The sequence below is a fragment of the Triturus cristatus genome, chromosome 5_1 (genome assembly GCF_964204655.1).
Source record: "Triturus cristatus chromosome 5_1, aTriCri1.1, whole genome shotgun sequence".
Classification (NCBI taxonomy): Eukaryota; Metazoa; Chordata; class Amphibia; order Caudata; family Salamandridae; genus Triturus; species Triturus cristatus.
This window is the reverse complement of record NC_140587.1, coordinates 160963538-160991332: the sequence shown is the minus strand read 5'-3', so window position 1 is coordinate 160991332 and position 27795 is coordinate 160963538. Positions and strand designations below refer to the sequence as shown.

The following is a 27795-nucleotide window of genomic DNA, read 5'->3' as shown; positions in this document are numbered from 1 at the left end:
TGTTTTTTTTTTTATTCTCTTCAGGGCGTATGACTGGAGAATATATGCATTATTTCAGAACGAAATCCAAGTCCGATGTGGAAATTGTATTTCTTAAAATACCAGTGGTCTGTGGGTCTGGTTTGATTAATGTTGTGCAGTGTCTTTCCAAATTTTGACTGTCCAGTGTAAAAGAACTTGAGCGCTTGGAGATATTACTTTAGTTATGCTTCTTTTCAGTGGCGTTTCAACAGTCTTTCACTTTTTTTTAGATAATATGAGAAGAAATAACTTCAAAAGTAGTTGAGAGCTTGCCACACTCTTAATATGTGATTGTTAAAGCAAACAAAGTAAGACTGTCACAAAGCGTGTTGTTGATGCGGTGCAAATAAAGAAGGTCAATGCAAAATGGCCACTTAGACCTAGCTGTAGGCCAGACGAGACTGCAGGACTGCCCCAGTAATCACAGCACCACCAGGAGTGATGCAACATGGACCAGGCCCAGCCACAGTAGGGCTATAAAAAATGCTACAGTCACGCCTCCTCTAAGTACATCTGCATAGATAAAATTTAAAAAGAGAAAAAATGTGACAGGATGCATGACTGCCAGACGTGAACAAATGGCTGAACGCTTTTCTTTTTTTAAATAGAATTTTTATATATATATAATATATCTCTGTCTTGCTTCGGTGCACCGTTAAACAGCGCGTCACTCCTCAGGCGGGTGCTCCGTCGCGGCGATGCTCCGCGATACAAATTTTCGCTACCGATTCCTGCTTTAAACAAGGAAACCAGCACTCACGGGGTCAAATTGCAGCAAGTATCCTTTATTCGGAACGCGCAACAAACAAACGCGTTTCGGACCTTGTCCTTCATCAGTGTTTGCAATTCTCAATCATCAGCCACATGTTTTAAAGCACCATGGTTATAGGCATGAACACAAAGGAGGGGTAATGCTCGTAAAATACAAGCGCCATTTTATAATGGTGTTTCGATGGTAACATCAATGCCGAAATTTCATGTTTATATAAACTTTTAACAATTTATGGTATATGTAACAAAATCACTTGTCATATTGATATATATAGACATATAAAAGGAGGATAATGCTCGTGAAATACAAGCGCCATTTAATAATGGTATTGCGATATTAACCTTGATACCCAACTTTCCTGTTTATGTAAACCTTTGACAATTCATGGTAGATACCTCGAAATCGCTTATCATATGGATATTCATCATTGATATACAACTGAAATCAATTAATCTCGCCGTGTATTCTTTTGATCTGCTCCGGCGCCGGGATTCCCTTTTTGGGTAGCTGCCGCGCCTTACAAATTTAATAAATAATAATAATAGACTGGTTATGTTGATTTGTATAGCGCACTAATCACCCAAGACGGTAGCCAGGCACTTGGACAAGGTGTGTGGTCCCAAGGTGCTTTCATGAAGAGCCAAGACTTCAGCTTTTTGCAGAACTCACCCTTTTATCCACAATGTCACCTTTCTATTCTGATACCCATTCCTTCTTTCATCCATTATACAGTTGTTTACCATTCCATCAGTCCAGGGGCCATTCCATCTATCCATTTGTTCACACATTCATCATCTATGCGTGAATCTATCAAACATCCTTCCGCTCTTCCATCTTTTAATTTAGCCATCTATCTATCAGTTGAACCTTTTGCCCATTACATATTTATAGTCTCACCTTTACATTTAATCTGCATCATTCTTCTATCCATCCACCTATCCATGCTTTCACCTTCCAGCCATCAATTCATCCTTCCTTCCTTATCACAGTTCCTACCTTTCTTCCTAATACTTCGTTCCTTCTTTGACTTTCCTAGCTATCCATTTTTTCTCCCTCTCGTCTTCTTACTCTACTATTTTACCATCTGTATCCCTTTTCCCCCTTTTCTTAAATATACATTTCCCGCTCCTTCACTGAAGCGGATATTGCCATATAGCGTTAGATATGAGATTTTGTCTGCACTTTAGCAAACAGAAGAGGCCCATAAAGACCCCCGCTGTAGCTGGTAAAGCTGGGGGTTCACGATGCCCCTGAATCGCACTGTAGTGCTCTGATGGTCTACAGCTTTACAGGCAGAATTTTCTTTGGGGCAGTTGTAGTTTTGCTCATTTCTTCATTGACCGTTGTAGCATCTCGCTGTACCTTTTGTTCTATATCCCTACACCCAGGTCTCCCGGCTGACCATCCTAGCTCCTGCTCTATTCCCCTGGGCGTTAGTTATTGATGAGTTGGTAGAGCATGGCTATACCTATAAAGAGCGTCCTTGCAGTGAGGAGAGACCAGCAAAGGACAGTGGAGCAGAAAGAGGATTAATGCTGCCTTGAATAAACAGATTGAGGTTGCTGGAACCCCAGGGGCTCTGCTATAAAACAGTGGATATATTTTAGAAGGGAACATTCGCTTTGTCAGCTGAAAACATCTGCTTAATACAGTTGTAATCATATTTTCATTTTTACCAGGAACGTAAAAAATGACCCCGTTATTAATGGAGATGCTAAACCGGCCACACGTCAGTGGTTCACAGCTATGTCCAACAACATTCTTTCTCCTCTTGCAGATTTTTTTTTTTTTTTTTTTATTTTTTTTTTGAAACCGTTTATTACAATCTCAAATATATACAGGTATGGGCCTACAACCTTCCGGCCGGCCGCTAAAGTGACAGCAATAAATGACATATATACAATAAGGCACTTGGCGTTACAGAGACGCTAAAGCAGGAGGTATCAACAACGTGGGCCACATGACTCTGAGCCCACAATACGGTTTCGTTTTATACAACACTAACAACATAAAACCACACCCGCAAGGCAACCCGAGAGCAAGAGTGACAACATATGCTCCTCAAATGGGGGGACCCCAACCATACACTAAAATCGAAGGAGGGGAAGGGAAATAGGTCCGGGACTGGGAAAACACTGTGCCCGGGATTGAGGGAGGGGGCCATCTAGGGGGACGGAGCTGGTGAAGCGGGAGGCAACAATGGCGGCTCGCAAATACCCCCGCGGTAGGCGTTCCAGGGGCCCCACACCTTCAGCCACGCCCCAGGCTTACCCCGCGCCACATACACCACCTTCTCTCGGAACATGCACCAATCCATGTGTTCTTTCCAGGCCGACACTGCCGGGGGCCTCTGGGATCCCCACAGTTGAGCGATGTCACGTTTAGCGATCATATAACCCAGCGTCACCCATCGCGTCTGCGGAACCGAGTAGTCGGTTGGTTCCCACACATTCAGCAGGCATCTCCTTGCTTCAGGCACCAGCACGACATGCGTAACCGCTCGCAGGACCCCATGCACACCACGCCAGAATCGCTCCACCCTCGGACATTCCCACAGAATATGTAAAAAAGTCGCCAATGCACCGCACCCACACTTACACAGTCCATCCTCGGCATAGCCCATACGCAGAAGCCCTGGCCCCGTCATGTACACCCGGTGAAGTATCTTAAGCTGGACGAAGCGAAGGCGAGCCGGGATGGCCACCTCCTTCGGGGAGGCCACCGCGGAAATCCAGTCCTCGTCGTCCAGCTCCAACCCATCGGCAACCCAAGCCTCGCGGAGCCCAGTCAGTAAGCCCGAGCGGTCATTAATGAACTTCTTGTAGATGAGGGAGATCGTGCTGTCCGGAACGTGGCCATCTAGCACTCTATCCTCCAATGGGGAGGACTCCGGGATGGCGGCCACGTCTGGGAAGACTGAACCCAGAGCGTGACGGACCTGCAGGTATCGAAAGTATTCACTGCCCTGCAGCTGAAACTCCGCCTGCAGTGTCTCAAATGTTTTGAATCCTCCCCTCGTCCAGAGGTCCCCCACTGTACTAATGCCTATCGTGTCCCACCTATCGAAGCCCTTCGAGGTCCATAGGGAGCCCAACCTCTCAGACGCATACAACGGTGACGCCCGGGTCAAACGGTCCTTCCATCCCATAGCTGCATTGGCCGCGTGCCATACTCGCACCATGACACGCGTGGGTCCCGTCAGGCGGGAATCGGGCACGCTAGTGTAGAGCGCTCGATTATAATCGCCACCGGGCAGGAGCATCTTGTCCATTTCAAATGCCGGGTTTAAGGCGGGCCCGTAAAGGCCGTGATTAATTGCAGCTAATTGGGAGGCCCAGTAATACCGCTTAATATCCGGGAGGGCAATCCCTCCGTCATACCACGGGAGCGTCAACTTTGCCAGGGCTATACGCGGTCTCCCGTCCCAGAACAGGCGGCGCTGCAAACTCTCCACCTCACGGAAGTAACGCGCCGGGACCAGGTCCATCGAGTTCTGGAGAGCGTACAAAAAGCGCGGCAATGACATCATCTTGAACAATGCCGCCCGGCCGAGCGGCGAAAGCGGCAAGCGCCGCCAGCGCGCGACGTCCTCCTTCAAGCGCTGGAGGGGGGGAAGCAAATTCCGCTCGTAGCGGGCCACCGGGTCCAGCGTAATATAGACGCCCAGGTAACGAAACCCCTGCGAGGCAATCTGGATCGAGCAGCCCCGCGGGAGAACAGGAGCCTCCCCGGAAAGCACATAGATACAGGATTTAGCCCAGTTGATGACAAGACCTGAGTTACGGCCGAAGGAGCGCAGAACATCGACCAGGACAATCAGTGATTTACGCGGGGAGGCTAAGTACAACAGGATGTCGTCGGCGTAGAGGGACACGCGGTCCTCATACTCAGGGGTCCAACGGAGACCACGGATAGAAGGGTGCCACCGCAGCCACTCCGCCAGGGGTTCCAAGGCCAGTGCAAACAGGAGCGGCGACAGGGGGCAACCCTGTCGCGTGCCCCGTCCCAGCACGAATGGGGCCGAGACCCGACCATTCACCACCACCTGCGCCAATGGGTCAGAGTACAACAATTTGACCTAGCTGATGAAACCCGGGCCAAATCCAAATTTCGCCAACATCGCCCAGATGTACGGCCACTCGAGCGTGTCAAACGCCATGGTGGCGTCCAAGGACGCCAAGATGGCCGGCTCCCGCACGAATGGAACACGCGCGAGCACCCCGTGCAAGCGCCGCAGGTTAAGGGCCGTGTTGCGATGGGGAATGAAGCCGGACTGGTCTTGGTGGACCAGATCGCCCACCACGCCGACCAGCCGGTTGGCAAGCACCTTGGCGAGGATTTTAGGCTCCGCATTCAAGAGCGAGATCGGCCGATAGGATGTAACCCGGTCTCGCGGTCTCCCCTCCTTGTGGATAACCACGATGGTAGCTAGACGCTGGTCCGGCGGGAGGGAGCCCCGCGAGTGGGCCGCAAGGAACATCGCACGGAGGTGAGGTGCCAGTACATCCGGTCGCAGCTTATACAATTCGATAGGAAGGCCATTCGGGCCCATGGCCTTGCCCGAGGCGACCGAGCGTATGGCAAGGGCGATTTCATCCGAGGTGGGAGCGGCATCCAACGAATCCCTGTCCTCCACTGAAAGCAAGGGCAGCGCGATGTCCCGCAGCAGGGCATGGGAGTCCTCCTCCGAGCAGGGAGAGACCGGAGAATATACCTCGCGGAAATAATCCGCGAAGCAAGAAACAATGCCTTCCGGCTCAGTAATTCGTACACCATCCATCCTCTCAATCAGCGGGACCACACGACTAGCTCTCTCCTTCTTATCCAACCACGCAATCAGTTTGCCAGCCTTATCACCCACATCATACAGTCGCCCCTGTTGCTCTCTGCTAAGGCCCCTGGCCGCCTCCGTGACGAGGGCCCTATAGGCCGCCTGTTTAAGGTGTAGAACATGCAGCGCCGCGTCAGTCACCCCACTCCCCAGACCACCCTCCAATTCAGTAATTTCGGCCTCCACCCGGGTCACCTCCTCCTGTGCGCGTCTGCGGGCATGGGAGATAAAGGAGAGGGCCTCCCCTCTGAGAACTGTTTTAAAGGCTTCCCACAGGGAGATAGCCGACGGAACGGACCCCACATTCTCCTCAAAATACCGTTGCAATGATTTAATCAGGTCAGCACGAATAGTGGGGTCACGCAGGTACCAAGCATTGATTGGGGCTACCCTGCCCTCTCCCCTCGGGAAGACACCCAAGTGCAACAGGAGCGGGGAATGATCTGAAATACCCCGCGCCAGATGGCGCACCTCTCCCACCCTCCCAGCATAGGCCGCAGGGACAAGGACATAATCAAGCCGCGAGTGGCTACCATGGGCACCCGAATGGAAGGTGTACTGCAGCTGGGTGGGATGCTTTAAACGCCAGCAGTCCACCAATCCCAGTGTGTCCAAAAGGCCCGCTAACCACGCCTGTGCCCGGGGGAGGTCCCTAGGGGGATGACGATCCATAGTCCCAGAAGCCACCGCATTGAAATCCCCCCAACCACCAGAAGCCCCCCCGGGAGGTCAAGGAGGAGGCGTCCCAGATCTGCAAAGGTGGTGGACTGTAGCCCCGGTGGGACGTACACAGAGACAAAGACAACTACCTTGCCCTCCATCCTCCCCACCAGGACAGTGTAACGTCCCCTCTCATCATGGCGCACCTCGTCTATTTCTAGCGGGAGCGAGGTCTTGATCATGATGCCCACCCCCCGCGAGCCTGATGTGAAGCCCGAGTGGGCCACCAAGCGAAAGCCACGGCGATTCATGGCACAAAAGGAGTTACCAATAAGGTGTGTCTCCTGCAGAAAGACCACATCAGGCGAAATCCGTTTCAAATACTGCAGGACCACACCCCGCTTGATCCTATCACCCAGTCCGTTAACATTCCAGGACAACAAAGTCAAATCCCTACCCCCCATCACATAACGAAGCCATCATTTGTCCCCCCCAGAGCATCTCAAAAACAACAATACAATAACGGGTTTGCCTTGCGGTAGAAACGAACCACACCCCACCCCAACCCACCCAACCCAACAGAACTCCCCCCACCCTGCACCCCTGCATGAGCCCAAACAGCCCCCCCAAAGTGCAGTGTGCCTGTCGCCCCATAGATAAGAAAACTAACTAGTCCCCCAGAGGAGGAGGGAGATCCCCCAAGAGACCCCACACGACCTCCACAGGAGGGGAACTTACCCTAACAGTCAATAGTGACAACAACGCAGTCCAGAGCAAGGCCTACCATTAGTCCCTCAGTCCTGATCCGGCGGGCCCTCCCCACCAACCGCACCCCCCCCACCCCCCCGGCCCCGATCTCCGGGCAAAGTGTCTAGCCAGTCCCCGGCCACCTCGGGTCGATCAAAAAAGTGCGTGTGGCCATCCACCTCCACTCTCAGCTTAGCTGGAAAAAGCATCGCATATTTGAGATTCAGGTCCCTTAGGCGAAGTTTAACACCGAGAAAGCTCAGTCTCTGCTTTTGGACTGCCGGAGTGAAGTCAGGATAGAAATTGATGTCCATATTGTCAAGTTTGACCGGCCCTTGTAGCCTGGAAGTCTGTAGGATAGCGTCTCTGTCCCGAAAATTGAAGATCCGGGCGATGAGAGGCCTCGGAGGGGCTCCAACCTTAGGCCTACCCCCGGGGACCCTGTGGGCACGCTCCACCGCAAAGAATTTACTCAGCCCCCGAGGCTGGAGATGGGTGAGAACCAGGTCCTCAACAAATAGATCCGCCGCCTCCGCCTCGCGTCCCTCCGGCACCCCGATAATGCGGACGTTGTTCCTCCGGGCCCGACCCTCGGAATCCTCCAGCCGACGATTCATCAGGGCGCTCGCCTGGCCAAGCCTGCGCACCTCCTGTTGGAGGGCCGCCACGTCCGTTGTGAGGCCCGTGGTAGAGTGGGCCAAAGAGTCGACCCGGTCGTTGGTTTTAGACAAATCAGCCCTCACGAGGCCCACGTCCACGAGGACCGAGTCAATCTTCTGCCCCAGAGTGTCGAAGCGCTGGTCCACCGAGGCCCTCATCTCGGCGATGGCACCCATGACGTCTCGGAGGGTCAGGTCCGTGGGCAGAGCGGAAGCATCAGTCGGGCCCGTAGGGGACCTACGCGGCGCCTCTGGGGATCCCTTCTGGAGGGTGTAGCGGTCCATACTGTTGGATTGCTGGGCCGCGCCACGGCGGGTCGATTTTATCTTAGCCCGATCGCCATCTTGTTTTGTGGACATGGTTTCAATCCCCAAAACGAGTCAATCTCCTCAAGAAAGGGGGGGCCGACAATCCAGTTCAAGGGGTCCAGGGGGGAGCGACCACCGCTCCGCAGGACGGACCGCAGCTGGCGGACCGGCAGGGCACCCCAGCGAGACCACACCACCGCACACCGCCCCGCAACCCAACCTCGCCTGGCAGCAAGGAGGGCGCAAAAGCGAAAGTGAAAGTGCGGGGTACGCGAGTCACCCAGCCTTGCCCGCCGCTGTTGTTCACTTTGTGTCCGGATCGCCCCACAACTCCAGTACGGGGGGCCGGTGTGGAGAAGGCCGCCAACCTCAATCGATGCTCCTGCCGGTGTCCGAGGTCCGATTTAAAAACGGAAAACGGGCGTCACCTCTGCTCGGGCTCACAAATACAGTCCCCTCATCTGGGACAGGATTCTGTCAGGATTTATGCAGGAGGTCCTCGGGAGCCTCGCACCTACGCGGCCATCTTGGTTGCGCGCTAGGCTCCTCCTCCCTCTTGCAGATTTTTAAATAAAATGGGAGAGAGGCGGAGAGCGCCAAATTAATGATTTGGACTGGGATATGATAGTAGCTCATATACCACCTGTTTCTAGAAATGCTAGGTTCAAATTAAGTCTATATCCTGCATAGAGCTTATTTTACACCTGGCAGAATTAACAAGTTCTGCATGACTGCTGCTGCAAAATGCCATAGATGTGGGGAGTTGGGGGTAGAAATGTTCCACATGGTATGGCCCTGCCCTTCGTTAGCAGGGTCTTGGAAGAAAGTAATAAAATATATTAATGGAATAACCTTGTGGGATATCCCTTGTACGCCCTTGGGGTATACCCTTGCCCTAAAACTACTCACTCGGGTTTGATTTTGGCAAAATGATGATTGGTTAAATGGGCACGTTTGGAGAGTGCTGTGTTTCGCAAGATGAAAAGAGGATGAGGGAAAATGGAAAGGGTGAAAGCATGGGAACACCTGGTGGATAGTTTGTTGGCCCCAGAAGGAGAGACCGATTCGCCAAATAGTTCCCCGAGTCCTTGCGGGTGAAATGAGGAAAATCTAGTTTAATACGGATATATTGGGTGATAATGGGTACTACTGTGATCTAATTCTCCATGTGGAATATTTTGACAATTTATTTATGACTGACTTACTTAATTATGGTTAACTGTGGGTGGGGGTTGAGGGGGGATTGATATTATAGTTTTATTGTACTAATTTCAGTAGACCTAACATATGTATGACATTTACAATTGTTGAAATATGCTTGAATGCTTGTGGATGCATGTCATATATTGATAATCACTTTTAATCTGTAAATTATAGTTATCTGGGTATTTTTCCTTTTTAATCTATATTTAAATCTATTTTATAATTCTGTGTACCTTTTTCAAGCAAATTACTGTATACGTAGTGCACATCATTTATTATGTATATTATGATTTTCACTATTGAACTAAGGTCTGTTTAATGAAACTAATACCATTTTATTTTATTATTTTACGGAGTTTTATATAGCGCGATCTTGACCCAAAGGTATCGGAGCGCCTTTCATAGCACCAGTTGCATTACATTAGACACATTCATTTTTGTTAGGCACTGGGAGATTAAGTGATTTGCCCAGAATCACAGGATGTTCAGCGTCATTGCTGAGACTAGAACCCGGTTCCACAGATTCGAGGTGGACCGCCCTAGCCGTTAGGCCAACTCCTCAAACATATCAGAAGTTCAATATACAGTACAGTTAAGTTTACACCACAGATCCTTTCCCAGCAAGTTGGCAGGAGAGGGGGGGGCTCAGGCGGAAGGTGTGCTGATTCCTAGTTGGACCTAGGGCAACTGTTACAAAACTGGTAATAAGGAGACATGCACACTTATTCATAACTCAATAGCTACATCAGTGGCTTTGCCTGAGAGGAAGTGAGGTGTATTTGACATCTTCAGTGAGGAGTGATTTGCACTTGCATCAATAATGCATGGGCTGACTTTCCGTTGATGGCACATTGACCATATGACACTTTTTATTCTACCAGGATTAAAATATATACAAGGAGTTTGCTTCTCTTGGAATGCCCTACTTTGATAAGCTTCTGTGCTGGGGATGGGGAGTAGAAGGGAAGTTTGGCTGTTCATTCAGGTCGTGAGTTCATTTTGGCAGCTTCTCTTCCAGTGCTCCAGTTGAAATGTTAGGTATTTCCAGGTTGATCAACCTCTCTTCCTTCTCTCCTTTAGGCCATCCTGGATTTTCCAAAGCCTTGTCTGCCATCTACCTTTATCGATTGTTGGAAAGACTGCATTTAAACAGACATTACTTTTGTTTCTCTTTATTCTTTTTGTTTATTTCCTGGTAAATCTTTAGGTGTCTCTAAATATTCTGTATGTGGTTCACCTTTGTTCTGTTTTCATGTATTTAATGTTGTCAGTTTCGATGGGGAAAACACAATTAAGGCATTCAACAGTGCATCTTTAGCAGTGGCCAACGTGGTATTCTGTCTGAGGGATTGCTGCAGCCAGTTAGCTGTTTCTTGTCAGCCTGTCCAAGTCTTCCACTGCAAAATAACTTTCAGCAACTGATTTACATCAGTGCACTGACATAAAAACATTATTTGCTTGTTTCCCCCTAAATGTCTGTTGGTTTTCATGTACCTTTGGTACCTGACTGGCAAGGATGAGGAGCTGACATGGGGACGAAAGTACAGGAATGGTAACTATACCCCATCCTGTGCCTGGATATTGTCCGAAGGGCAGAAGAGTATTTGGATGATCATTGGATTTGTCACTGTCCCTAGGAGAGGGTGCTCTTCTTTTGAGACTTTCCTGGGTGATATTCAAACTTTGTACCCATACGTCCACTTTGGGCATAGCTCTCTTGAGTGGAGTTAGTCCGCGCATTGTTACAGGAAGTCAGATTTGTGGTGTCCTAGTATCGGCCTCCTGTCTGGGTCTTGCTCTTGCTGTGCCTACTATGCCGCATTTGCTGCCCTTGCTGACGCCCTTACTGTCTATGCTGCTCCTGTTTGCTGTTACGGGGGAACAATTATTATCTAGGAGACCCTCCTCTTATCTGTAGAACATCAGTGATTTGAGCAAATAGGAAAGGAGGAGACGGTGCAGTGGAGCATCAACACCAATCCAATTCTGTATATCACTGATTTGGTGTTTCAACTTCTTTTGTCTCTATGACCCTTTTATTGTGATACTTTCTACTTTTTAAGGCTTCTTCGTGCCAATTTAGGAAAGCATGCTTTTCTCTGACGAAGATTTATTTTTAGTCTGTTCTGTAAAATGCTTTCTGTAATCCTCAGAACATATAACCTAATTCTGTATTCATTTACATGTGCTTTTACCATACCAGATATGCATAAAGTGGGCAGGAGTCCCTCTAGGTGGATCATTAGTAGTATTAGGTTTACTGGTTCCCATTTTTGCCCATCTTAACCACACTTTTTCTTTCCAAGGAGAGAGTGTTTAGTTGCCTGTTGTCTAACATAGCTGCTCATCTCAGTGAAGGGGGAACAAACAGGAAGGCAGAACCCACAATAAAAGGAGTAGGTCTGGCAGCTAAACCACCTTTTGAACTGAGGAGCGATGACTGGAAGCATATACCACCACTTGCTGAACTATCCTGTCCACTAAGCCTTTGCAATTGGCTCACTTCCAGTACTAGCCTATTGGGGTTCACAGAGAGTCTGTGGCAACTTAGTGGGCGTGCTGCCATCAACAGCATTCACTGAATAGAGTCTATACTGTGGGACCTAGGCAGCCATGTCTGCCTGCCTGCGTTGCTTGTTCTTTTGTGGATTTACATCCAAACCTTTCATCTCCTAATGTCCTTGCTACTCCATGCCCATTTCCATCCAACCTTTTAATTTCACAGTTTCCTGGCCATACCTCTTATTCTTAAATTTATGACCATGAAAAAAGAACCTTTTGCTAATCCAATAAGTACAAAACAGACTGTCAAAGTTCAAATCGCTAAAAACGGTCTCCTCATTTCCAAACGCCAATATCGCGGGTACCTGGAAACATCCTAGACCCCCAACCCTGGTGGCATGGCAAAGTGGAGTTGACTGCTGTCAGTGCTAGGAGCAGCCGATCTTTGAGGCTCTGGAGATGTCCCCGGAAACATGAGAAAAATGGGGTAGTTGGTGTGCCTACTATTGATTGCCAATGTAAACTGTATAGTGGTGATTTGTGATTGTGACTATCTGATGCTCTAGTGCAGAATATTCCTGGCATTTGTCGATCTCAGTGGATGATTCTGTATATAGAAAAGTAAAACTACAGATTTTGAGTGTGAAAGGGAGTCTCCTGGTTTTAATTTTGCCAAACTATAGTGCAGTTTGCTGAAGGGGGAGATGCAAGAGTCTGAGTCGCAGAGCAGAATGGCCAGGGCTCCCTTAGCATAAGTGGTGGAATCTAGCTTTGCAAGGCATAGTAGAATCTTAATACAGAATTTTCAAGACTTGATCACATGCTCTTGGATTGTCACAGAGATCCAAACAAGCGTAGGGGTGAGCCTATGGGAGCAGGTGCAGACGGCTTTCAGAAAGTACTGGCATAGTTTCAGCTGAGCAAGCACTGATTTTAAAATCCTAGCCTTGTGTTCCCCCGACTCTTCACATCTCCACTCAGAAGCTGACACTTTCAGTGAACAGAATTGGCTTGAGCGAGAGAACCTAATAGCTATATAGTTTACAAAAGTCGATCATTCAGGTAAGGTGGGTTCATTTATTTTACAATTGGCAGAAAAAAAATACAGTAAACCAACAAAAGCATAAAATGTTACCTATGACAAGCTTGTTTCAATCTTGTGAATTTATGAAACCATTTTTCAGTTTTTGGTTGGTTGCCTTTGAGAACTTCGATGGTAATGCTGATGGAGTCTGTCCCTTCATCTCCTCTCACCATCTTTGTCCCAGTGGCTAGCTGGAGAACGTAGCTGAAGGCTCTCCCCAGTAACACCAAGACTGATTTCTCTCCTGACCTTACTTCCCTCCTCCCCTTTCTCCCTACTCCCTACCCCTCTCGAGTCTTGACTTTGGATCACATCCTGTTCCTCTCTCTATTCTGGTGGTACCCGAAATGCATACATGGCTGATTCCCGGTGGAGCTGCACCGACAGCTATAGGGGAGATTGGCTCCGGCACATCGCCATGGCCGTCACCTACCCAGCCGGACTTCTGACATTTGTCTCGTTTCTTCCCTGCCGCTGCTTTTGCTCCTTAATTATTTTCCCGCTGAGACCTTGCTGTTTGGCTGATCTCTGGTGGAGCTACCTGATGGCTAAAGAGGAGATGGACTGTGGACTTCCCCCCCCTCTGTCGTCACCTACCCAGCCGGACTTTGGGCAGGCCCTCCTTCGTCTCTCCATTCTATCTAACTCTGACCCCTTTATCCCACCCCTTACCCTTCTAAACTCAATTTATTTAGCCTTCTACACTCTTGAAATGTTTTTCTAGTAACCGATGTAACTGAAGTAATTTTATAATTTCTGTGGAACCTTATGTAAAGCGCTCTGATACCTCCGGGTCTAGCCAGCACTATATAAAACTTTTAAAATAAAAATAAATAAATGCTGAAAATACTATTTTGCGCCCCTCCCCCATTTATACCTGTACACTTTCTTGACCAATCTGCATGAAAGTGAGCCTCCTGGCTTTGTTTGCTAACCTTTAGTGCAGTTTGCGGAAGGGGAAGAGGCAAATGTGTTACCTATTCAAAACCGGTTTTCCTATGCATTGTTGCTAACCTTAACTACTGATGTATGAAAGCCACCTCTGTGATAAGTGTTGATGTTCTTTCTTTGAAGCAGTGTAAAACCCATGGCTGTGGGGCAGGGGGAAGCACTGTCAATGGTAATGAGCCTATTTCCCACAGTGGAAGTTAACAGAGGTGCTGCCGTTCCTCTGCCGCCCACCAGAGAGACCAGCAGTTGTAGCTTTACCGGTATAGAAGCCAGGGACCACCTTGTACTCTGTGCTAAGGGCATTATTTTATAGTTCTATTTTTGACCAGAGAGCAGTAGAATTCCAAGAGGTTGATTTGGGAGGGCAGTTTTATGTATTACACATGTAATACATAAAACTACCACCCTCCTCCTCCCCCCACATCAACCTGTTGACATGCTGCTGCTCGCCGGTCAAACATAGAACTATAATTTAATGCCCTTAGTACAGAGTGCAAGGTGTAATACATAACGCTGCCCTCTCAAATCAACCTATTGACACTGTACTGCATTCTGGACAAAGAAATGCAACTAAATCTGAGAGTGTGATTTGTAATGCCGTAATCTGAAAATTGTTATAAAACAAACTGCACGGATTTGCTTCAGTTTATAACCTTGAAACTCTCTTGAAGCTTGTGACCCGAACTTCTAACTGGGATGCACTTAAAAATCAATGCAATATTCGGTTATAGTACTGTCTAACACGGGGTCTGAAGTGGTGGAAAGGTGGTGTACTTAGAATGGACAGGAGGTGGGAGGCAGGGAAGGGTTGGTTAGAGGACAGGGAATGTATTTTGACTTGTATGTGAATTATGAGCAAGAGTCAGATGTTTTGTATCATGAATGCTTTAATATATAGCTTCTTGTTCTCCAGCATGCAATCTTGTAGAAATTCACACTATATTTGGATATTCCTCTAGGTCAAGCTGAGAATCCTCTAGTTAAAAAAATACCTTTTTATTTTCTTTACATAAATGTTCTGCATAGGGTCTTTGTTCAACAGTCAATTTAGCCAATTTTTGCCCATAGCGCCTTACCGTGCAGATGACCCCTCCCTCCAGCAAGTCTCTTGCCAATATTCTAGCCCCAGGTACTAGAGCATGGCAGTCCTCGAAGACCGCTTTATTAGAAGGGTAAAGAGTTTCGCCAAGTGCCTAGGAAGAGGCTGAAAAGTGCCGGAGAGAGTGAGTCCTTTTGTTGAGCACCTCACAGCAGGACAATTGTGGACATGAGCAGTTGGATTACATGTACGAGTGGCGAATGCGGCGCTGCTATTCGGTACAGGCAGCCAATGCATCAGTTTTTATAACAGAGAGAGCAGTGTCAGATGATGAAGAGGATGTGCCCAGCTCTACCAGATGACAAACCGGATGAAGCCACAAATATCCTAGCCTCGAAACATACTATAAATGTGTTTGTGGAAATGATGGACATAGGGTTTGGTCACATGTATCATGGACAGGTACTCAGATGCCAGGCATGGCTAAAATATACTTAATTACGACTGAAGATGCAAGCCGGGGTGCGGATGAGGAACTCTTCATTGAGTAGGTCATTGAGGTGCTCCATTTCATCAAGGCAGACCCCAACACAGGGCATAGGCACAAGGTCAGTGGACCACATTGGTCCACTTTCAGCTATCAACACCTAAGGGGAGGTGACTCGGCATCAGAGTGACAAGGCATTGTAGAAGGCATGATTGACCTGAGGACAGCAGCATTTCCCAGGTCTGCAGGGGCACTTATCACAAGGCCTCAATATGTGACACAATCAGCTTGGACTGGTGGTGGTGAAAATCGTGAAGTCTAGTCACACACTTGAGTTCCAATAGTTGACTCCTCCCATGTTCCTTTTCCCACCAAGAAACCCACCTCCCGACACACTTATCTACTTGCTGGTACAGAAGAAAGACAAAGTACCATAAATCTTCATACACTTCTGCTTTGTGAATGGGTTGATTAGAAAGCAGTTGTTCAAGAAGGCAATCTTAATGGTGATCCTCTTCCTGCATCTTTGCATTGGACCTAGAAGGCACATGCTTTCATGCCTCTCTCCAATTAAATAATTGGAGATTCCTTGCATTCAGAATGGGCCAAGGACATTGGTAGTTCAGGGTGTTTTTGGTGGACTGCAGTCTGCTGTCATGCTTTCCACAAAGTGTCTGATACATGTTTCAGATCGTCCTCCCGTTTAGTGGGTTCATGTCTGTACTCTGCCTCTACAACTGTTTGATGAAGTCACAATTGTTAACAGAGGCTGAAGAGGCCATTGTGAAGTACACAGAACTGTTGTAGGCTTTGGGGCGATCTAACAACTTCCCAAAGTCCCTATTTATGCCTTCTCTTCCTCTGAGCATACGTAGACTCCACCTGCTGCAGGAAATAGCCAACCGAACACAGGGAGGAGGCCTTGCTAGAGTGGTCTGCATCACTAACGGGTGTCTCCTGAAGTGGCTACATGAAAGCCCACGACTCTGTTGTGCCTTATGTCGTTCTACAATACATCATCATTGTACTGCTGTGCATAATCAGGGTGAGACACCTCCAAGAAAGAACAAGCATTGGAAATGCAATTGGTATCGTAAATAGAAAGAGGATGCTCATACAGGCACTGAAGCGCTTTTGTTGTAGCAACAAATGTTGTGTGCAAATTCTACTTGTATAGGCAGAATATTTGAAGGCAGGAGGCATTGAGTAATGATGCTGTGTGGCAAAAGGCTTTGAATGTTTAGCCACTTAAGTGATGGTATTATACGATATAAGATGACCGCTTTCTCCTTCCCTTCGCTGCTCACATCTCCAGAAGTTCACGAAATACTCCAAAAGAGGCAAAATCTTAAATTGACGTTTTTTTGCCGATGTATATAGCGTTAACTAGCCCGAAGATATTGTTGCGCTTTACTTGAGCACTGTACATTACACAAGGACTTATAATAACAATTTAAATGTTTCGCCACGTCTACAGTGAGAGTTATCGAGGATTGGCAGACATGGTGGCCAATGTATACCGCGTTGTGGGTATGCGGGAGAGGATGAAAGAGCAGCAAGCACCTGCCACGCCGCAGTCACTGTAGCAGTGATGGGAGCAGAAGTGTGGCGGAAGGCAGCCATTTTATGAGTCAGCAAAACAATGGCAAAACACAATGCAAATAATAAACTTAGGGAGGTCAGCTGCTCCCTGCAAAACAAAGACCGGTGCGGCCACCATACTTAAAGATAAAATGCGGCATGCGGCGCTGGAAGTGCTCCGTGTGAAACAAAAAATAAATAAAATAGTGTTGCCATGCTTAAAAATAAAGCGCAGCATACCCCCGCAAGTGTTCTGTATTCAAAATAAAAGTGCTCATATTTGAACAAGTCTACATTTATGAAAACAACTTTTTTACAAAAAATTGCGATCATAAATTTAAAAAGTGCAGCGACTGCCTTGAAACCTCCTAGTTACATATATTTAACTAGTCCTGTGCCACACACGTATCTGCCCAGCCCAAAGAAAGATGGCCATGCCACTGTCGGTTGTTTAATGCGAAACCAAAAAAACAACTCGGCCAACCCAAATACACTGACCTATACCCAGGAATATTTGGAGTGAGGACGTGACGTAACATCCAAAGCTGCCGACTTTGGAGTTAGGGAACCGGGTTCGAGACTCCGCATCCATGCCTAGTACAAAAATAAATAAATACATGATTATGTGTTAACAAAATGTTACAAAATGACAAATCTGAAGACCACTGTAGAATGCGGTAAGTGTATTGGCAGTAGGAATGTATAAACTCTTACAGGCAAAAAGTTGACCTTTCAAAAACAGGAGCACTTAACAGAAACAAAACGAAAATGTGAAGCATGAAGCACAGGGCCGAACCACCTGGGCTCAAACTGTAATTCATTAGTTTAAACAACAAGAGAGTGCGGCATTCATGAGGAAAGATCAAACACAAAGCGTCCTACTTTGCCGCGCTGCACCAAAACAAATAAAATACATTAAAAATAACCTTAGGGTCGGGGAAGCGGTAGCTTCATGCGTGCAACACCAGCCTATTAAGAAAGTAGTGCTCTGCAATTGTAAATGAAACATACAGAGTAAGAGCTCATGTAAAAGGGCCAGTCCTTATGGGAGGTTACAGGAGTAGAAAAGGAGGGGCTGTTTGAACGTAATGTACTAACTTCACTGTGTGGTTTTTGTTTTGTGCAACCTTGGGCTCACTCCTCTGTTGTTTGTTTTTTGTTTTGTTTAAGAAATTGCATACTTGGAGTCTGCCCTCCCGAGCACTGTGGACAAGGACTTCTTTGAGTACCTGAAGACAGTGGATGCCTCTGAAGTGACTGTGAAGTCCATCGCGGAGGGGTCTGTCGTATTTGCGAGAGTAGGTATGTTTTATAAATCAAAAATGAGCACTGTATAGTTGTGAAAATCAAAAACGCCCCCATCTAAGCACTTGTGCCTCCATTTGTTCAAGTGCTGTGCATGCTATGCGAGAACCCTTACTTCCTCAGATGCTAGTCTCTACCGGGGCCTATTTGCTGGAGGGTGGGATTGCTTTGGTTCTGTTTGTTGTGCCATTCATTGAAATAGCTATATATCAGTGGCTGTAGTGTGAACTCTGGGATGTACCAGTAGAATATGTTTACAAAATAACTTTTGGGGAGAGGACCTCTTTAAATATATGTGATGTATGCCAGATGAGGCAAAGTAAAATAAGTAAAAATGCTTACCGGAAGTTATCTAGAGCTGGGGATGTTACTATGCATGGTAAGACCTTTACTTATGAAGCAGACAGAAAACATTAATGTGGATTGCTGGTGTCGTCTGAGTGACATGTTCATAATGGTGAGTGTGATCCAGAGGCATGAATTAAAGGGCCACATTGGGTGTAGGCTGTTTGCCTATCTGTCTACCTATCATACCTAGCTGAACTTTCGTAGTCGGTAGAGTAAAATTGACCAGACCCCTCTCCTGCCTAAGATCAGGCATGATCCAAGTTTGCAAATAGTTGCTGAAGGCTTGATCTTTCACATTGAATTTACTTTCCTTTTGATGCAGCGTAACACCAGAGCATACCAGAGGCAATAATTATTCTTTGGTAACATTGGCCACAAGCATACGAGAGTTGAGGGACAAAGCTTGTATGTGATTAAGATGGCCTAGTTGCTTCAATGTTTTGGTAGTAGATATGGAGTGACCGTAGCTGTAACTGGGCTCTGTGGACGGGGGTGTTTTGGAGATGAAGGCCGGAAGGTGATGAGCGCCAGATGGGGTTCACAGCATCTTTCAAGTCAAGGGAGGTGGGGTTGCTTTCTAATTTTGCGTTTGAAGGATTTCAGGATGCCTTCTTGGATATCAGAATGGTGACATAAAGGTATCAAGATTAATGACCTGCATCGTAAGATGGTGTAGGGTCATTTATTTATGGGGAGTTGGTGGAAAGCTCAAGGTCTGGGTGGGGATGTTGGTAGTGTAGCTAGGGCCTTTGGGTGCTAGACCATGGATCGATTCTTTATTGACCTGGGTTTTGGACTTGTATTGAAACCTGTGCTATGCAAACTGTGCACATGCACAGTCGGAAGAGTAGGTACTTGCTATTTGAAATATTACACAGATGGCCAGGTTCAGCACTTTATCAAAAGAAATTGAAATGCTATAGGCGAAGCACGAGATGAGGCCAATTAAGTGATCTATGTTATAGATAAGAATATTTTGAGTAAGTGTATGACGAGGCTTGCAAATAATTCTCAAGTTGTTATAAGAAAAGGTTGTTGTACAGGTACCGAAGTTCGATATCCGCATTTTGATGTCTATATCGACTCCAAGGGGTGAACCATGCTGACATTACTGCAATGTCAGGTGAGAACATCTAGCATTTCAGTGCATGGATTTCAAGTCTTAGTTGCAAAATTATCTCTACTTTTCTCCTTTACTGCAAATTATTGCATCTGAAGACGCTGGTCTCGAGCTAATGTACTATAGAATCTTTGTACTTCTTCAATTAGTCAAGTTATTGCAAATAGCTTTATATTGCATAAATAAAACATTTCCTATGGTTGTTCACATACTACCCACTCTGCTTGCTATACCCTTTATCTTTGAATTAAGATGCATAGATGTTAAAGCCCCATTATGACCCATCGGATTTATCTTTCTTAGAAACAGAATTAACATAACAAGCACTCCTAAAGGCTCTCTACCACCTTAAAAAAGAAAAAGCACCTGGCCCAGACAGTTTTACTGTTGAGTTCTATCTTCATCTCTCTAAGCTTCTATTACCCAAACTGCATACCTTGTTACACTTTTTTCATTCTGCGAATGGCTCCACAGGTTCCTTCTGAGAAGCACACATTTGTCTTATTCCCAAGGAGGGTAAAGACTCTAAATTTTGTAAAAATTACAGGCCCATTTCCCTGGTTAATATTGACTATAAAATCTTCTCCAAAGCACTAACCATACGCTTGGACTCCCATTTGCCAACAACTCTCTTGGGGAAAGAACAGTCCGGCTTTGTTAAGGGTCGGGTTATAACAGATAATATACAACTATTTTTCAATGTTTTATCCAAGTCTTCCCATCTCAAACACTCTCTAGCAGCAATCGCTTTGGATGCAGAAAAAGCTTTTGATAGAGTTGAGTGGAAATATTTATTCCGTACACTCAGATGGTTTGGTTTTGGCCCGAATTTTATAACTTTAGTATCTCTCCTTTATTCTAACACTCGTGCTGCAGTTTGTGCTAATGGCTTGATCTCCCCCTTTTTCAACTTGGGCAGAGGTGTATGACAAGGATGCCCTCTTTCTCCCTTTCTATTCAATTTGGCTTCAGAACCTTTTTTGTCTAAATTACGTCAGAATCCAAACATACACGGCTTTCAAACCTCGAATGCCCATATTAAATTTGCAGCCTATGCTGATGATATTTTGCTCTTCATGTCAAAGCCGGACGACTCAATTACTGCTTTTTTTAGAAGAAGTGCAGTCATATTCCCTCGTATCTGGTTATAAATTGAATAATGACAGATGTGAAATTCTGCCCCTAACCAAATATACTTTTAAATCGGAATTTAATGCTTCTAAATTCGCTTGGAGGTCTACTCATATCAAGTATTTAGGTCCATACTTCACCTCCTCATTTTCGGATACAATAACATTATGCATGAATAAATGTATTCAAAAAATTTCAGAGTTAACTGCTAAATGGCACCCCCTATATCTATCTTGGTGGGCCGTTTAGACACCATAAAAATGATGCTAACACCCATAGTCTTGTATACGATTTCCAACATCCCAATCCCTGTCACCGCCAAACTTTTAAAGAAAGTTAACACCATCCTTTGCTCCTTTCTATGGAGTAATAAGTAACCTTGAATGTCTATTTTAAAATTGTCACGCCCTAAGACAGAGGGAGGAGTTAACTGCCCTGACTTCCAGGCTTACCAGAAAGCTTTCCTTCTGCGACGAGCTTCTTTTTGGCTGCTCGATTCCACAGACGATTGCCCTCTTTGGACCTCTATTGAACACCTCTTTCTATTTCCCTTTTTTTTTTATGAATACCTTTTCTTCTCACGTAAGCCACAATCTCTCTCTACACCTATAATAAAACATACCTCCAAACTCCTCGACTTAGTTCCCCCTTTAACTCATTCCACTATTGATTCTTTCCTTGATTCAACGATTTGGCATAACAAGAAACTACACAAGGTAAACCATTTTATTGGAAAACATGGAGACATAAGGGACTAATATGGGTTCGTCAGCTATTTTTAAACTCAAATTTTGAACCCTTTAATACACATAGCCACTCTTTCAGTTTGCCTTCCTCCTTCATCCACAAATACGACTTGCTCAAGAAGACTGTTATGGATGTGTATACTCAACTTCCCACTGCACACGACACTCCCACCAGCTTAGATCCTTCTCCACGACTTTATACTTTTTTTTTTTTAACATGTTTTATTGTCAGTTTGCACAGAGGTCGCAAGGCTCTGTACCCCACAGACCCCTGCAGTATCAATTTATACATTTGCACAACAGCAACTGACCTTTCTTTTTGATCAAACAAGGCAACAAAAATACTTGACATGTCATATCTGTTAGGATGTGAAGCCCACCCTCCTCAACTTACCCCCCCTCCCACACTCTCTCCCCCCCCCCCCCCGAGTTGAGCAAAGTCCACTGAGACCAGTCCATAGGCACATAAACCACGACGTCATACTTTATTAAAGACTATACCCAAAGCATCTACTTGTTGTAGATTTTTGCAAGATTTCGTTGTTGATATACAAAAGTCCAAAACAGAAGAGGCATGGGAACGGGATTTTTCAACTGAATGGCCAATATCTCTTTGGGAGAAGATATGGAATAAACTACGCAGATCATCCAGGGCGGCCAATACAACGCAAACATTGTTCTTCGTCTATAATAGACTCTTACTAACACCGGCTTCTTTGAACAAAAGATTTCCGAATGTTGGACATGTACGACATCAAAGGCTGATTTATTCCACATGCTATTTTCTTGTCCTTCTGTTTATACTTTTTAGCAACAATTATGGTCTCAAATTAATTTGATTTTTGATACTAAGTTTTCATTTTCCTGTAGACATGTTTTCTTGGGTAGTCTTTCTTCCATTTGGGAAAATGTTGCATTTAATGTTAGTTATTGATTTATTGTTAGAAATTGCTTTCCAGCAAATCACTATAAATTGGAAAGATTCCCCAAAAATTTCATACAAGGCCTGGTGGTATTCTGTTTGCCATAATCATAGATTGGATACCACCTTTGTTTACCCCTTGCGTATGGCGATGAAACGCTTGGACCTTTGGTCATCAGTTACAATGTATATTGATGCATGTGCCAAAAAATCTTTTAAACCTCTGCCTTTCCAACAGGGAGTTCCGAAACCCCCTTGATTCCTCTAACATGTTCCAAATATGTTTTATACTCTAATGACATGTACATCCTACTTAGTTTGTTTGATTTTTCCTCTTTTATTGTTAAGTCCGAATTATGCGCTTTCATTGTAACAGATTTATAATGCATTGATATGACCATAATATTTTGTACTGTATGCAGACAACTTATATTCCTTCAATACATTTTTTTTTTTTTAACTTACAAAAAAAAAAGATGCATAGATGGAGACTTGAGTGTGATTTGCATAATGGCTGTATAGTAAATAGGGTCTTAACTTCACAGTGTAAGCATCTCTTTCAGGAGCCGTTAATGCAAGTGCGGGGACCTCTGCTGGTGGTTCAGCTGCTGGAGACTACTCTGCTGTGTCTGGTGAACTTTGCTAGGTGAGTGCCAAGAATATCTCACATGGTGGAACACACGGGTAAACTGTGTCCTAAGTGTGCACTCTTCTTAGCCATTGGTGCCTAGGGTAAAATGTGACCCCAGAGAAACATTAGCAAATCTTAATCGGCATGAGAATTGAAGCAGACCAACAAACACAGAAATTACATTCATAAAGCCCTTAGACACTTGCCAGGTGTGGCTTTGTAATGTAACACAGGATATGTGGAGTCCTATGTTGAAAGTGAAATGGGCAGATGTGGTTAATATACAAAAAAGTGGTCCTCCTGTACCAATGAATTTTGCAAGGATTTGTAATTGATTATTAGGTCTCGCCTGAGACAGCGCTTTAGCGCTGCTCTCGCGAGAGCTTTTGTAAAAGGGGGATCTGGAAGTGCAAACAGTGCTTTTCAGGCCTCCAAATACAGTGCATGTGCGCCGGGCGCGCGCACCATTTGGCAGCCTGAAAAGCACTGCCTGATCACTTTCATTGCCGCTTTGATGTCCTCAGTGAGCCGCCCGGCCACTGAGGACATCAAAGTGCACACCATTTGCCACCCCCCTCCCACTCCCTCCTCGTCAACTTCAGTGCGCGCTTGTTTTCATAACTACCGCAATGGGCGTCTCGGTCTTCTGTTTTGAAAGTCTGGGGTCTGAGCTTAGGAACAGCTGATGTAGAAGCTGGAGAGCGTACAGAAAACTTGTGTTCATTTCCTCAGCGTCCCGTGCCAGGGTCGGAACAGGCATTTTTTTAAGCGCCAATATGCAGGCATGTGAACCCGATTGTTCCTGTAATGTGTGCATGATTGATTCACTGTTTGGAACCACAGGCTGTGGTTAAGATTACATCAATCAGGAAGCAAAGACCTCTCGGGGGACCTCCTTTAAATGATGCAGGTTTTATTGGCGAGAGCGAATGCGTTTCTTCGTGACTGCCCCCTTTGGATGTGTCGTTTTGAACGTGCAGTCAGTTGTTCCAGAAAAAAATGTGTCATTTAAGGGGAAATATTTTAATGTGTTGAATTAATCATATAACTTCCTCAAGCACGCATTTATTTCCGTTCTGCAGGTGGTGGCAGCGCTATCTTCGAGAATTGATTGTAGAACAGGAAAGGTATAGACATTAGTTACAAGTGTTGAGGTTGCAAGAAATGAATGTTTGGTGTAACTAATGGGCTTACGAGTGTCTCAATCTCTCCCGTTATGTTCACTCTCTTAGACATGTATGCCCTTTTCGGTCCACATCTCGTCCATCTGCATATCTTCCGCCTCATCATTTCTCTACAGCACCCTCTTTTAACTCCTTCCTGAATGCAGTTACTCACGTCTCCTTCCCCTCACCATTCTTCTATTTCTCATTTTATGCATCCTATGTAAGCTAGGTTATGCTATTTCTCATTTTATGCATCCTATGTAAAGCTACGTTATAATATTTTTCATTTTATGTAAAGCGCTCTGATACCTTCGGGTCTAGCTAGCACTATATAAAACGTTTAAATAAACACAATGCACCCCCATTCACCTGTAAACACTGTTTTTTCTTTTTACTTTCCCCTTGACATCTATTTACCTCCTTCGCACATATTTACACAGAATCACAATTTGAACTGGAATATGTGACCATTGCTCTGTCTGCAGAGAGGCCAAGGATTGGATGATCATGTATTCTGAACACCTTTCTGACCCACTGACAGGCATAGTTAGAAACTCAACACTGCCTTCAGCCTCCACTCCTGGGCTATAAATCGTGGCCCGTTATGGATACCTGAAGGCTGAAAGTATGCCCTACACAAGAGTAATATGTTACACGAAAAAAAATACAGAAACACAACACCATGGACACAGATATTAGACTGTTAGGGAATGCAAGATTAACTAAATAATCTGAAATATAACAGTGTTTTTATCATTACAGCTAACTACGTGAAAATGGGTGGGGGGGGGCGTATCAATGTCGATTTTTAATTGCTGCTGGGTCTAAGACCCAGGCGAACCTAGCCCGCTTTAAGCCCTGCCCCTAGCTGCCACATGAATGTATGCCACGTGTGATACATTCAGTCAGTTCTGTTTATTTAGTCATCAGTACTGTGAATGCTGGTATTTGTAGTTTTCTTTTTACCATTATAAGAATGAGTTTACATCACCTTATACCAATGTCTCTGAACACTCGAAGTGTAAAGAAAATATGCATCTTTCTCCGAAGAAGCAGCTTCAAATGGAACCTCGCTTTAAGTCAGCCCATGGGCTTTCATGGGGTACATTAATATTTTTAATAAATGCAGTGTATTTTTTCTCTATGGAAACCAGCAACGATAGAGATTTAGTATGGCAGCCAGCCATTGGGTTAGAGGCAGAAGCTAGAAAATCGGAAAAGATATTGTCAGCTGTAGATTGTTCTGTATTACATTGAGTGTTCTGTCCTTATATATAAATGCACGTTGTTTTATTCAAAAGCTTAGATGTATTTTTAAATGTACTTTCTACAGTGCATTTCAGGGTAATTGAGAAGTTTCACTTTCGTATATTCTGTAAAACCTTTCGAATCGGATACAGTGAACTTGAAGGAGCAGTATATATATATATATATATATATATATATATATATATATATATTCACTGAAAAAACCATAGGTTTCACACATGTTATAGTTAGCTGGACATTTTACTGATAAAAAACCAATGAAATTCCCCCGTTATAGTTACTGTAGGCAACTATAACTCACGCGACCGCAATCCTCTGCTGATGCTAATACTGTATTTAGACACTTATTTGCCCATGTCTTCTTCCATTAAATTTTAGCTATACATATATTACAAATATTTTTTTTTTCATAAAGACACATATGTCATCAGCAGAGGATTACGGTCGCGTGAGTTATAGTTGCCTACAGTAACTATAACGGGGGAATTTCATTGGTTTTTTATCAGTAAAATGTCCAGCTAACTATAACATGTGTGAAACCTATGGTTTTTTCAGTGAATTTGCAAGGTTTTTTAAATGCTAATTCCTAACTATAACGTGTGTGAAACCTATGGTTTTTTTCAGTGAATTTGTACGGTTTTTTAAATGCTAAGTTACTTTACGCCATTTGTGGCGTGCGCTCCCACTTAACGCAGTTCGTTCCGTGCGCGCACGGTGCGCTGCGCGCACAGTGAGCACGCGGTGCGCTTCGCGCACCGCGTGCCCACGTTACGCTAGATGGGCCATGAACGCACGATGCGCTTCGCGCACCGTGCGCACATGGAGGTCATATGATGAGCATCGTTGTGACAGGTAAAATATATGTTTTGTTTATGTCTGATGAGCCATGCACAAAAGGTGCCCTTCGGGCACCTTTTGCACACGGGGTAGGGAGAATGTGGATATTTTTTTTTTTTTTTATTATTTCTTACCGTACGGTAAGCGTAATCGGCGAAATTTTCGAAAAAATTAAAATTGCCTTTTTTCACTTGGGGGATCGTTGGGGACTCCCTCGACATGGCTAGGTGCTTGGGAGCTGTGTAAACAGCCCCTTTACATGATTTGCACTTTGTTTTTCAACCCCCTGTCAGAGTGCGAGAGAGAAAATGGCGGCCACTGCTTCCTGGTTTCGACCGATTCGAATGTTTACTAAGATCTAAGGGCCAATCAGAATCGCGCTCGCGCACGCCACCGTACGCGTACGGTAAGCGCACCGTAAGCTGCCACAGATATATATATTGATTTAAAGGCTATTTTCTCAGAATCTACTGAACAGATTTACACCAATCCTACAAAAGGCACTTCCTTGACCTGAGGACTACCTCTCTGCCAAATTTCAAGTAATTCTGTTCAGCCGTTCGGGCTGTAGCTGTGTCTAAAGGTCCTATGGAAAAATGCATGGGAAAAACGCGTTTTGGGACCCCCCTTTTATCTCAGCCCCCGCTTGACGAATCCCCCCGAGACTTTCAGGGTAGGAGCGGAGCGTAGCGCCCCACCTATTTTGAAAAATTCGCGAGGATTCGTCAACCGGCGCCAAAGTTATTCAAAATAGAATGTTGCGGATTTCCTATGGAAACGTGGTCCCAACTATAACTACCTACTGGCGACCGCCAGTAGGTAATATATATATATATATATATATATATCTGTTACTTTACCAATAAGTGTTTGCATTTCTGCACCTGGTACCGTGCTCTGACATTATTTGTTGGACCATAAACGAAGCACGGAAATGACGTATAACATGAGGTATAAGGCCACCAGTGAACCTTCTCCGGGCGTCATCCACGGCCTCAACAGAAGCTACGTCCTTGCGAGGAGTTTGGCGCCCCTTGGAGCTTTTCACATTCAGCATCATGGCGACCGTTAACCGGAAGAAGCGGATGGGGCAATGCATCTGTCTTCAAAGGGAAAGAGGTGTTAAGATCACGGCGGCTGTTTGAAGCTGGAACAATAGCACATCATTGCAGACAATAAATCAGTTGCAAAGAGGCCCCCTCCCTCTCGGAGCCAGTGCAGAGGATGCGGAGAGCGAACCATAAAAGTAACGAGAGCCCTTTGAAGCGAGCCCTCCAGCCCTCTGCCGCTGGGAGAGCGACCACACCCCCTAAGAGTGCACAGGTTATATTGCCCCCCCCCCCCCCCCACCCCCCCAGCAGCCTTGGAGCCCAGCTGTGACACTTCTGCCCAATAAGAGAGCAGCTGAGTGGACAATAGGTTTTCTGCCCCCCTTAATAACAGATTCTTTTTACCATCCGTCTCATGAAGATCC

General features: G+C 45.6%; 1 protein-coding gene across 1 annotated transcript in view; it reads left to right on the top strand.

Annotated features, from left to right (window-relative positions):
* Positions 1–27795, top strand: part of NAPRT (nicotinate phosphoribosyltransferase) — a 306647-nt gene that overhangs the window by 74937 nt on the left and 203915 nt on the right. The window contains exons 2-3 of the mRNA XM_085604693.1: positions 18017–18144; positions 22982–23064. Coding sequence (XP_085460819.1) covers positions 18017–18144; positions 22982–23064 — 211 coding nt within the window. The remainder of the gene's footprint in view (positions 1–18016; positions 18145–22981; positions 23065–27795) is intronic.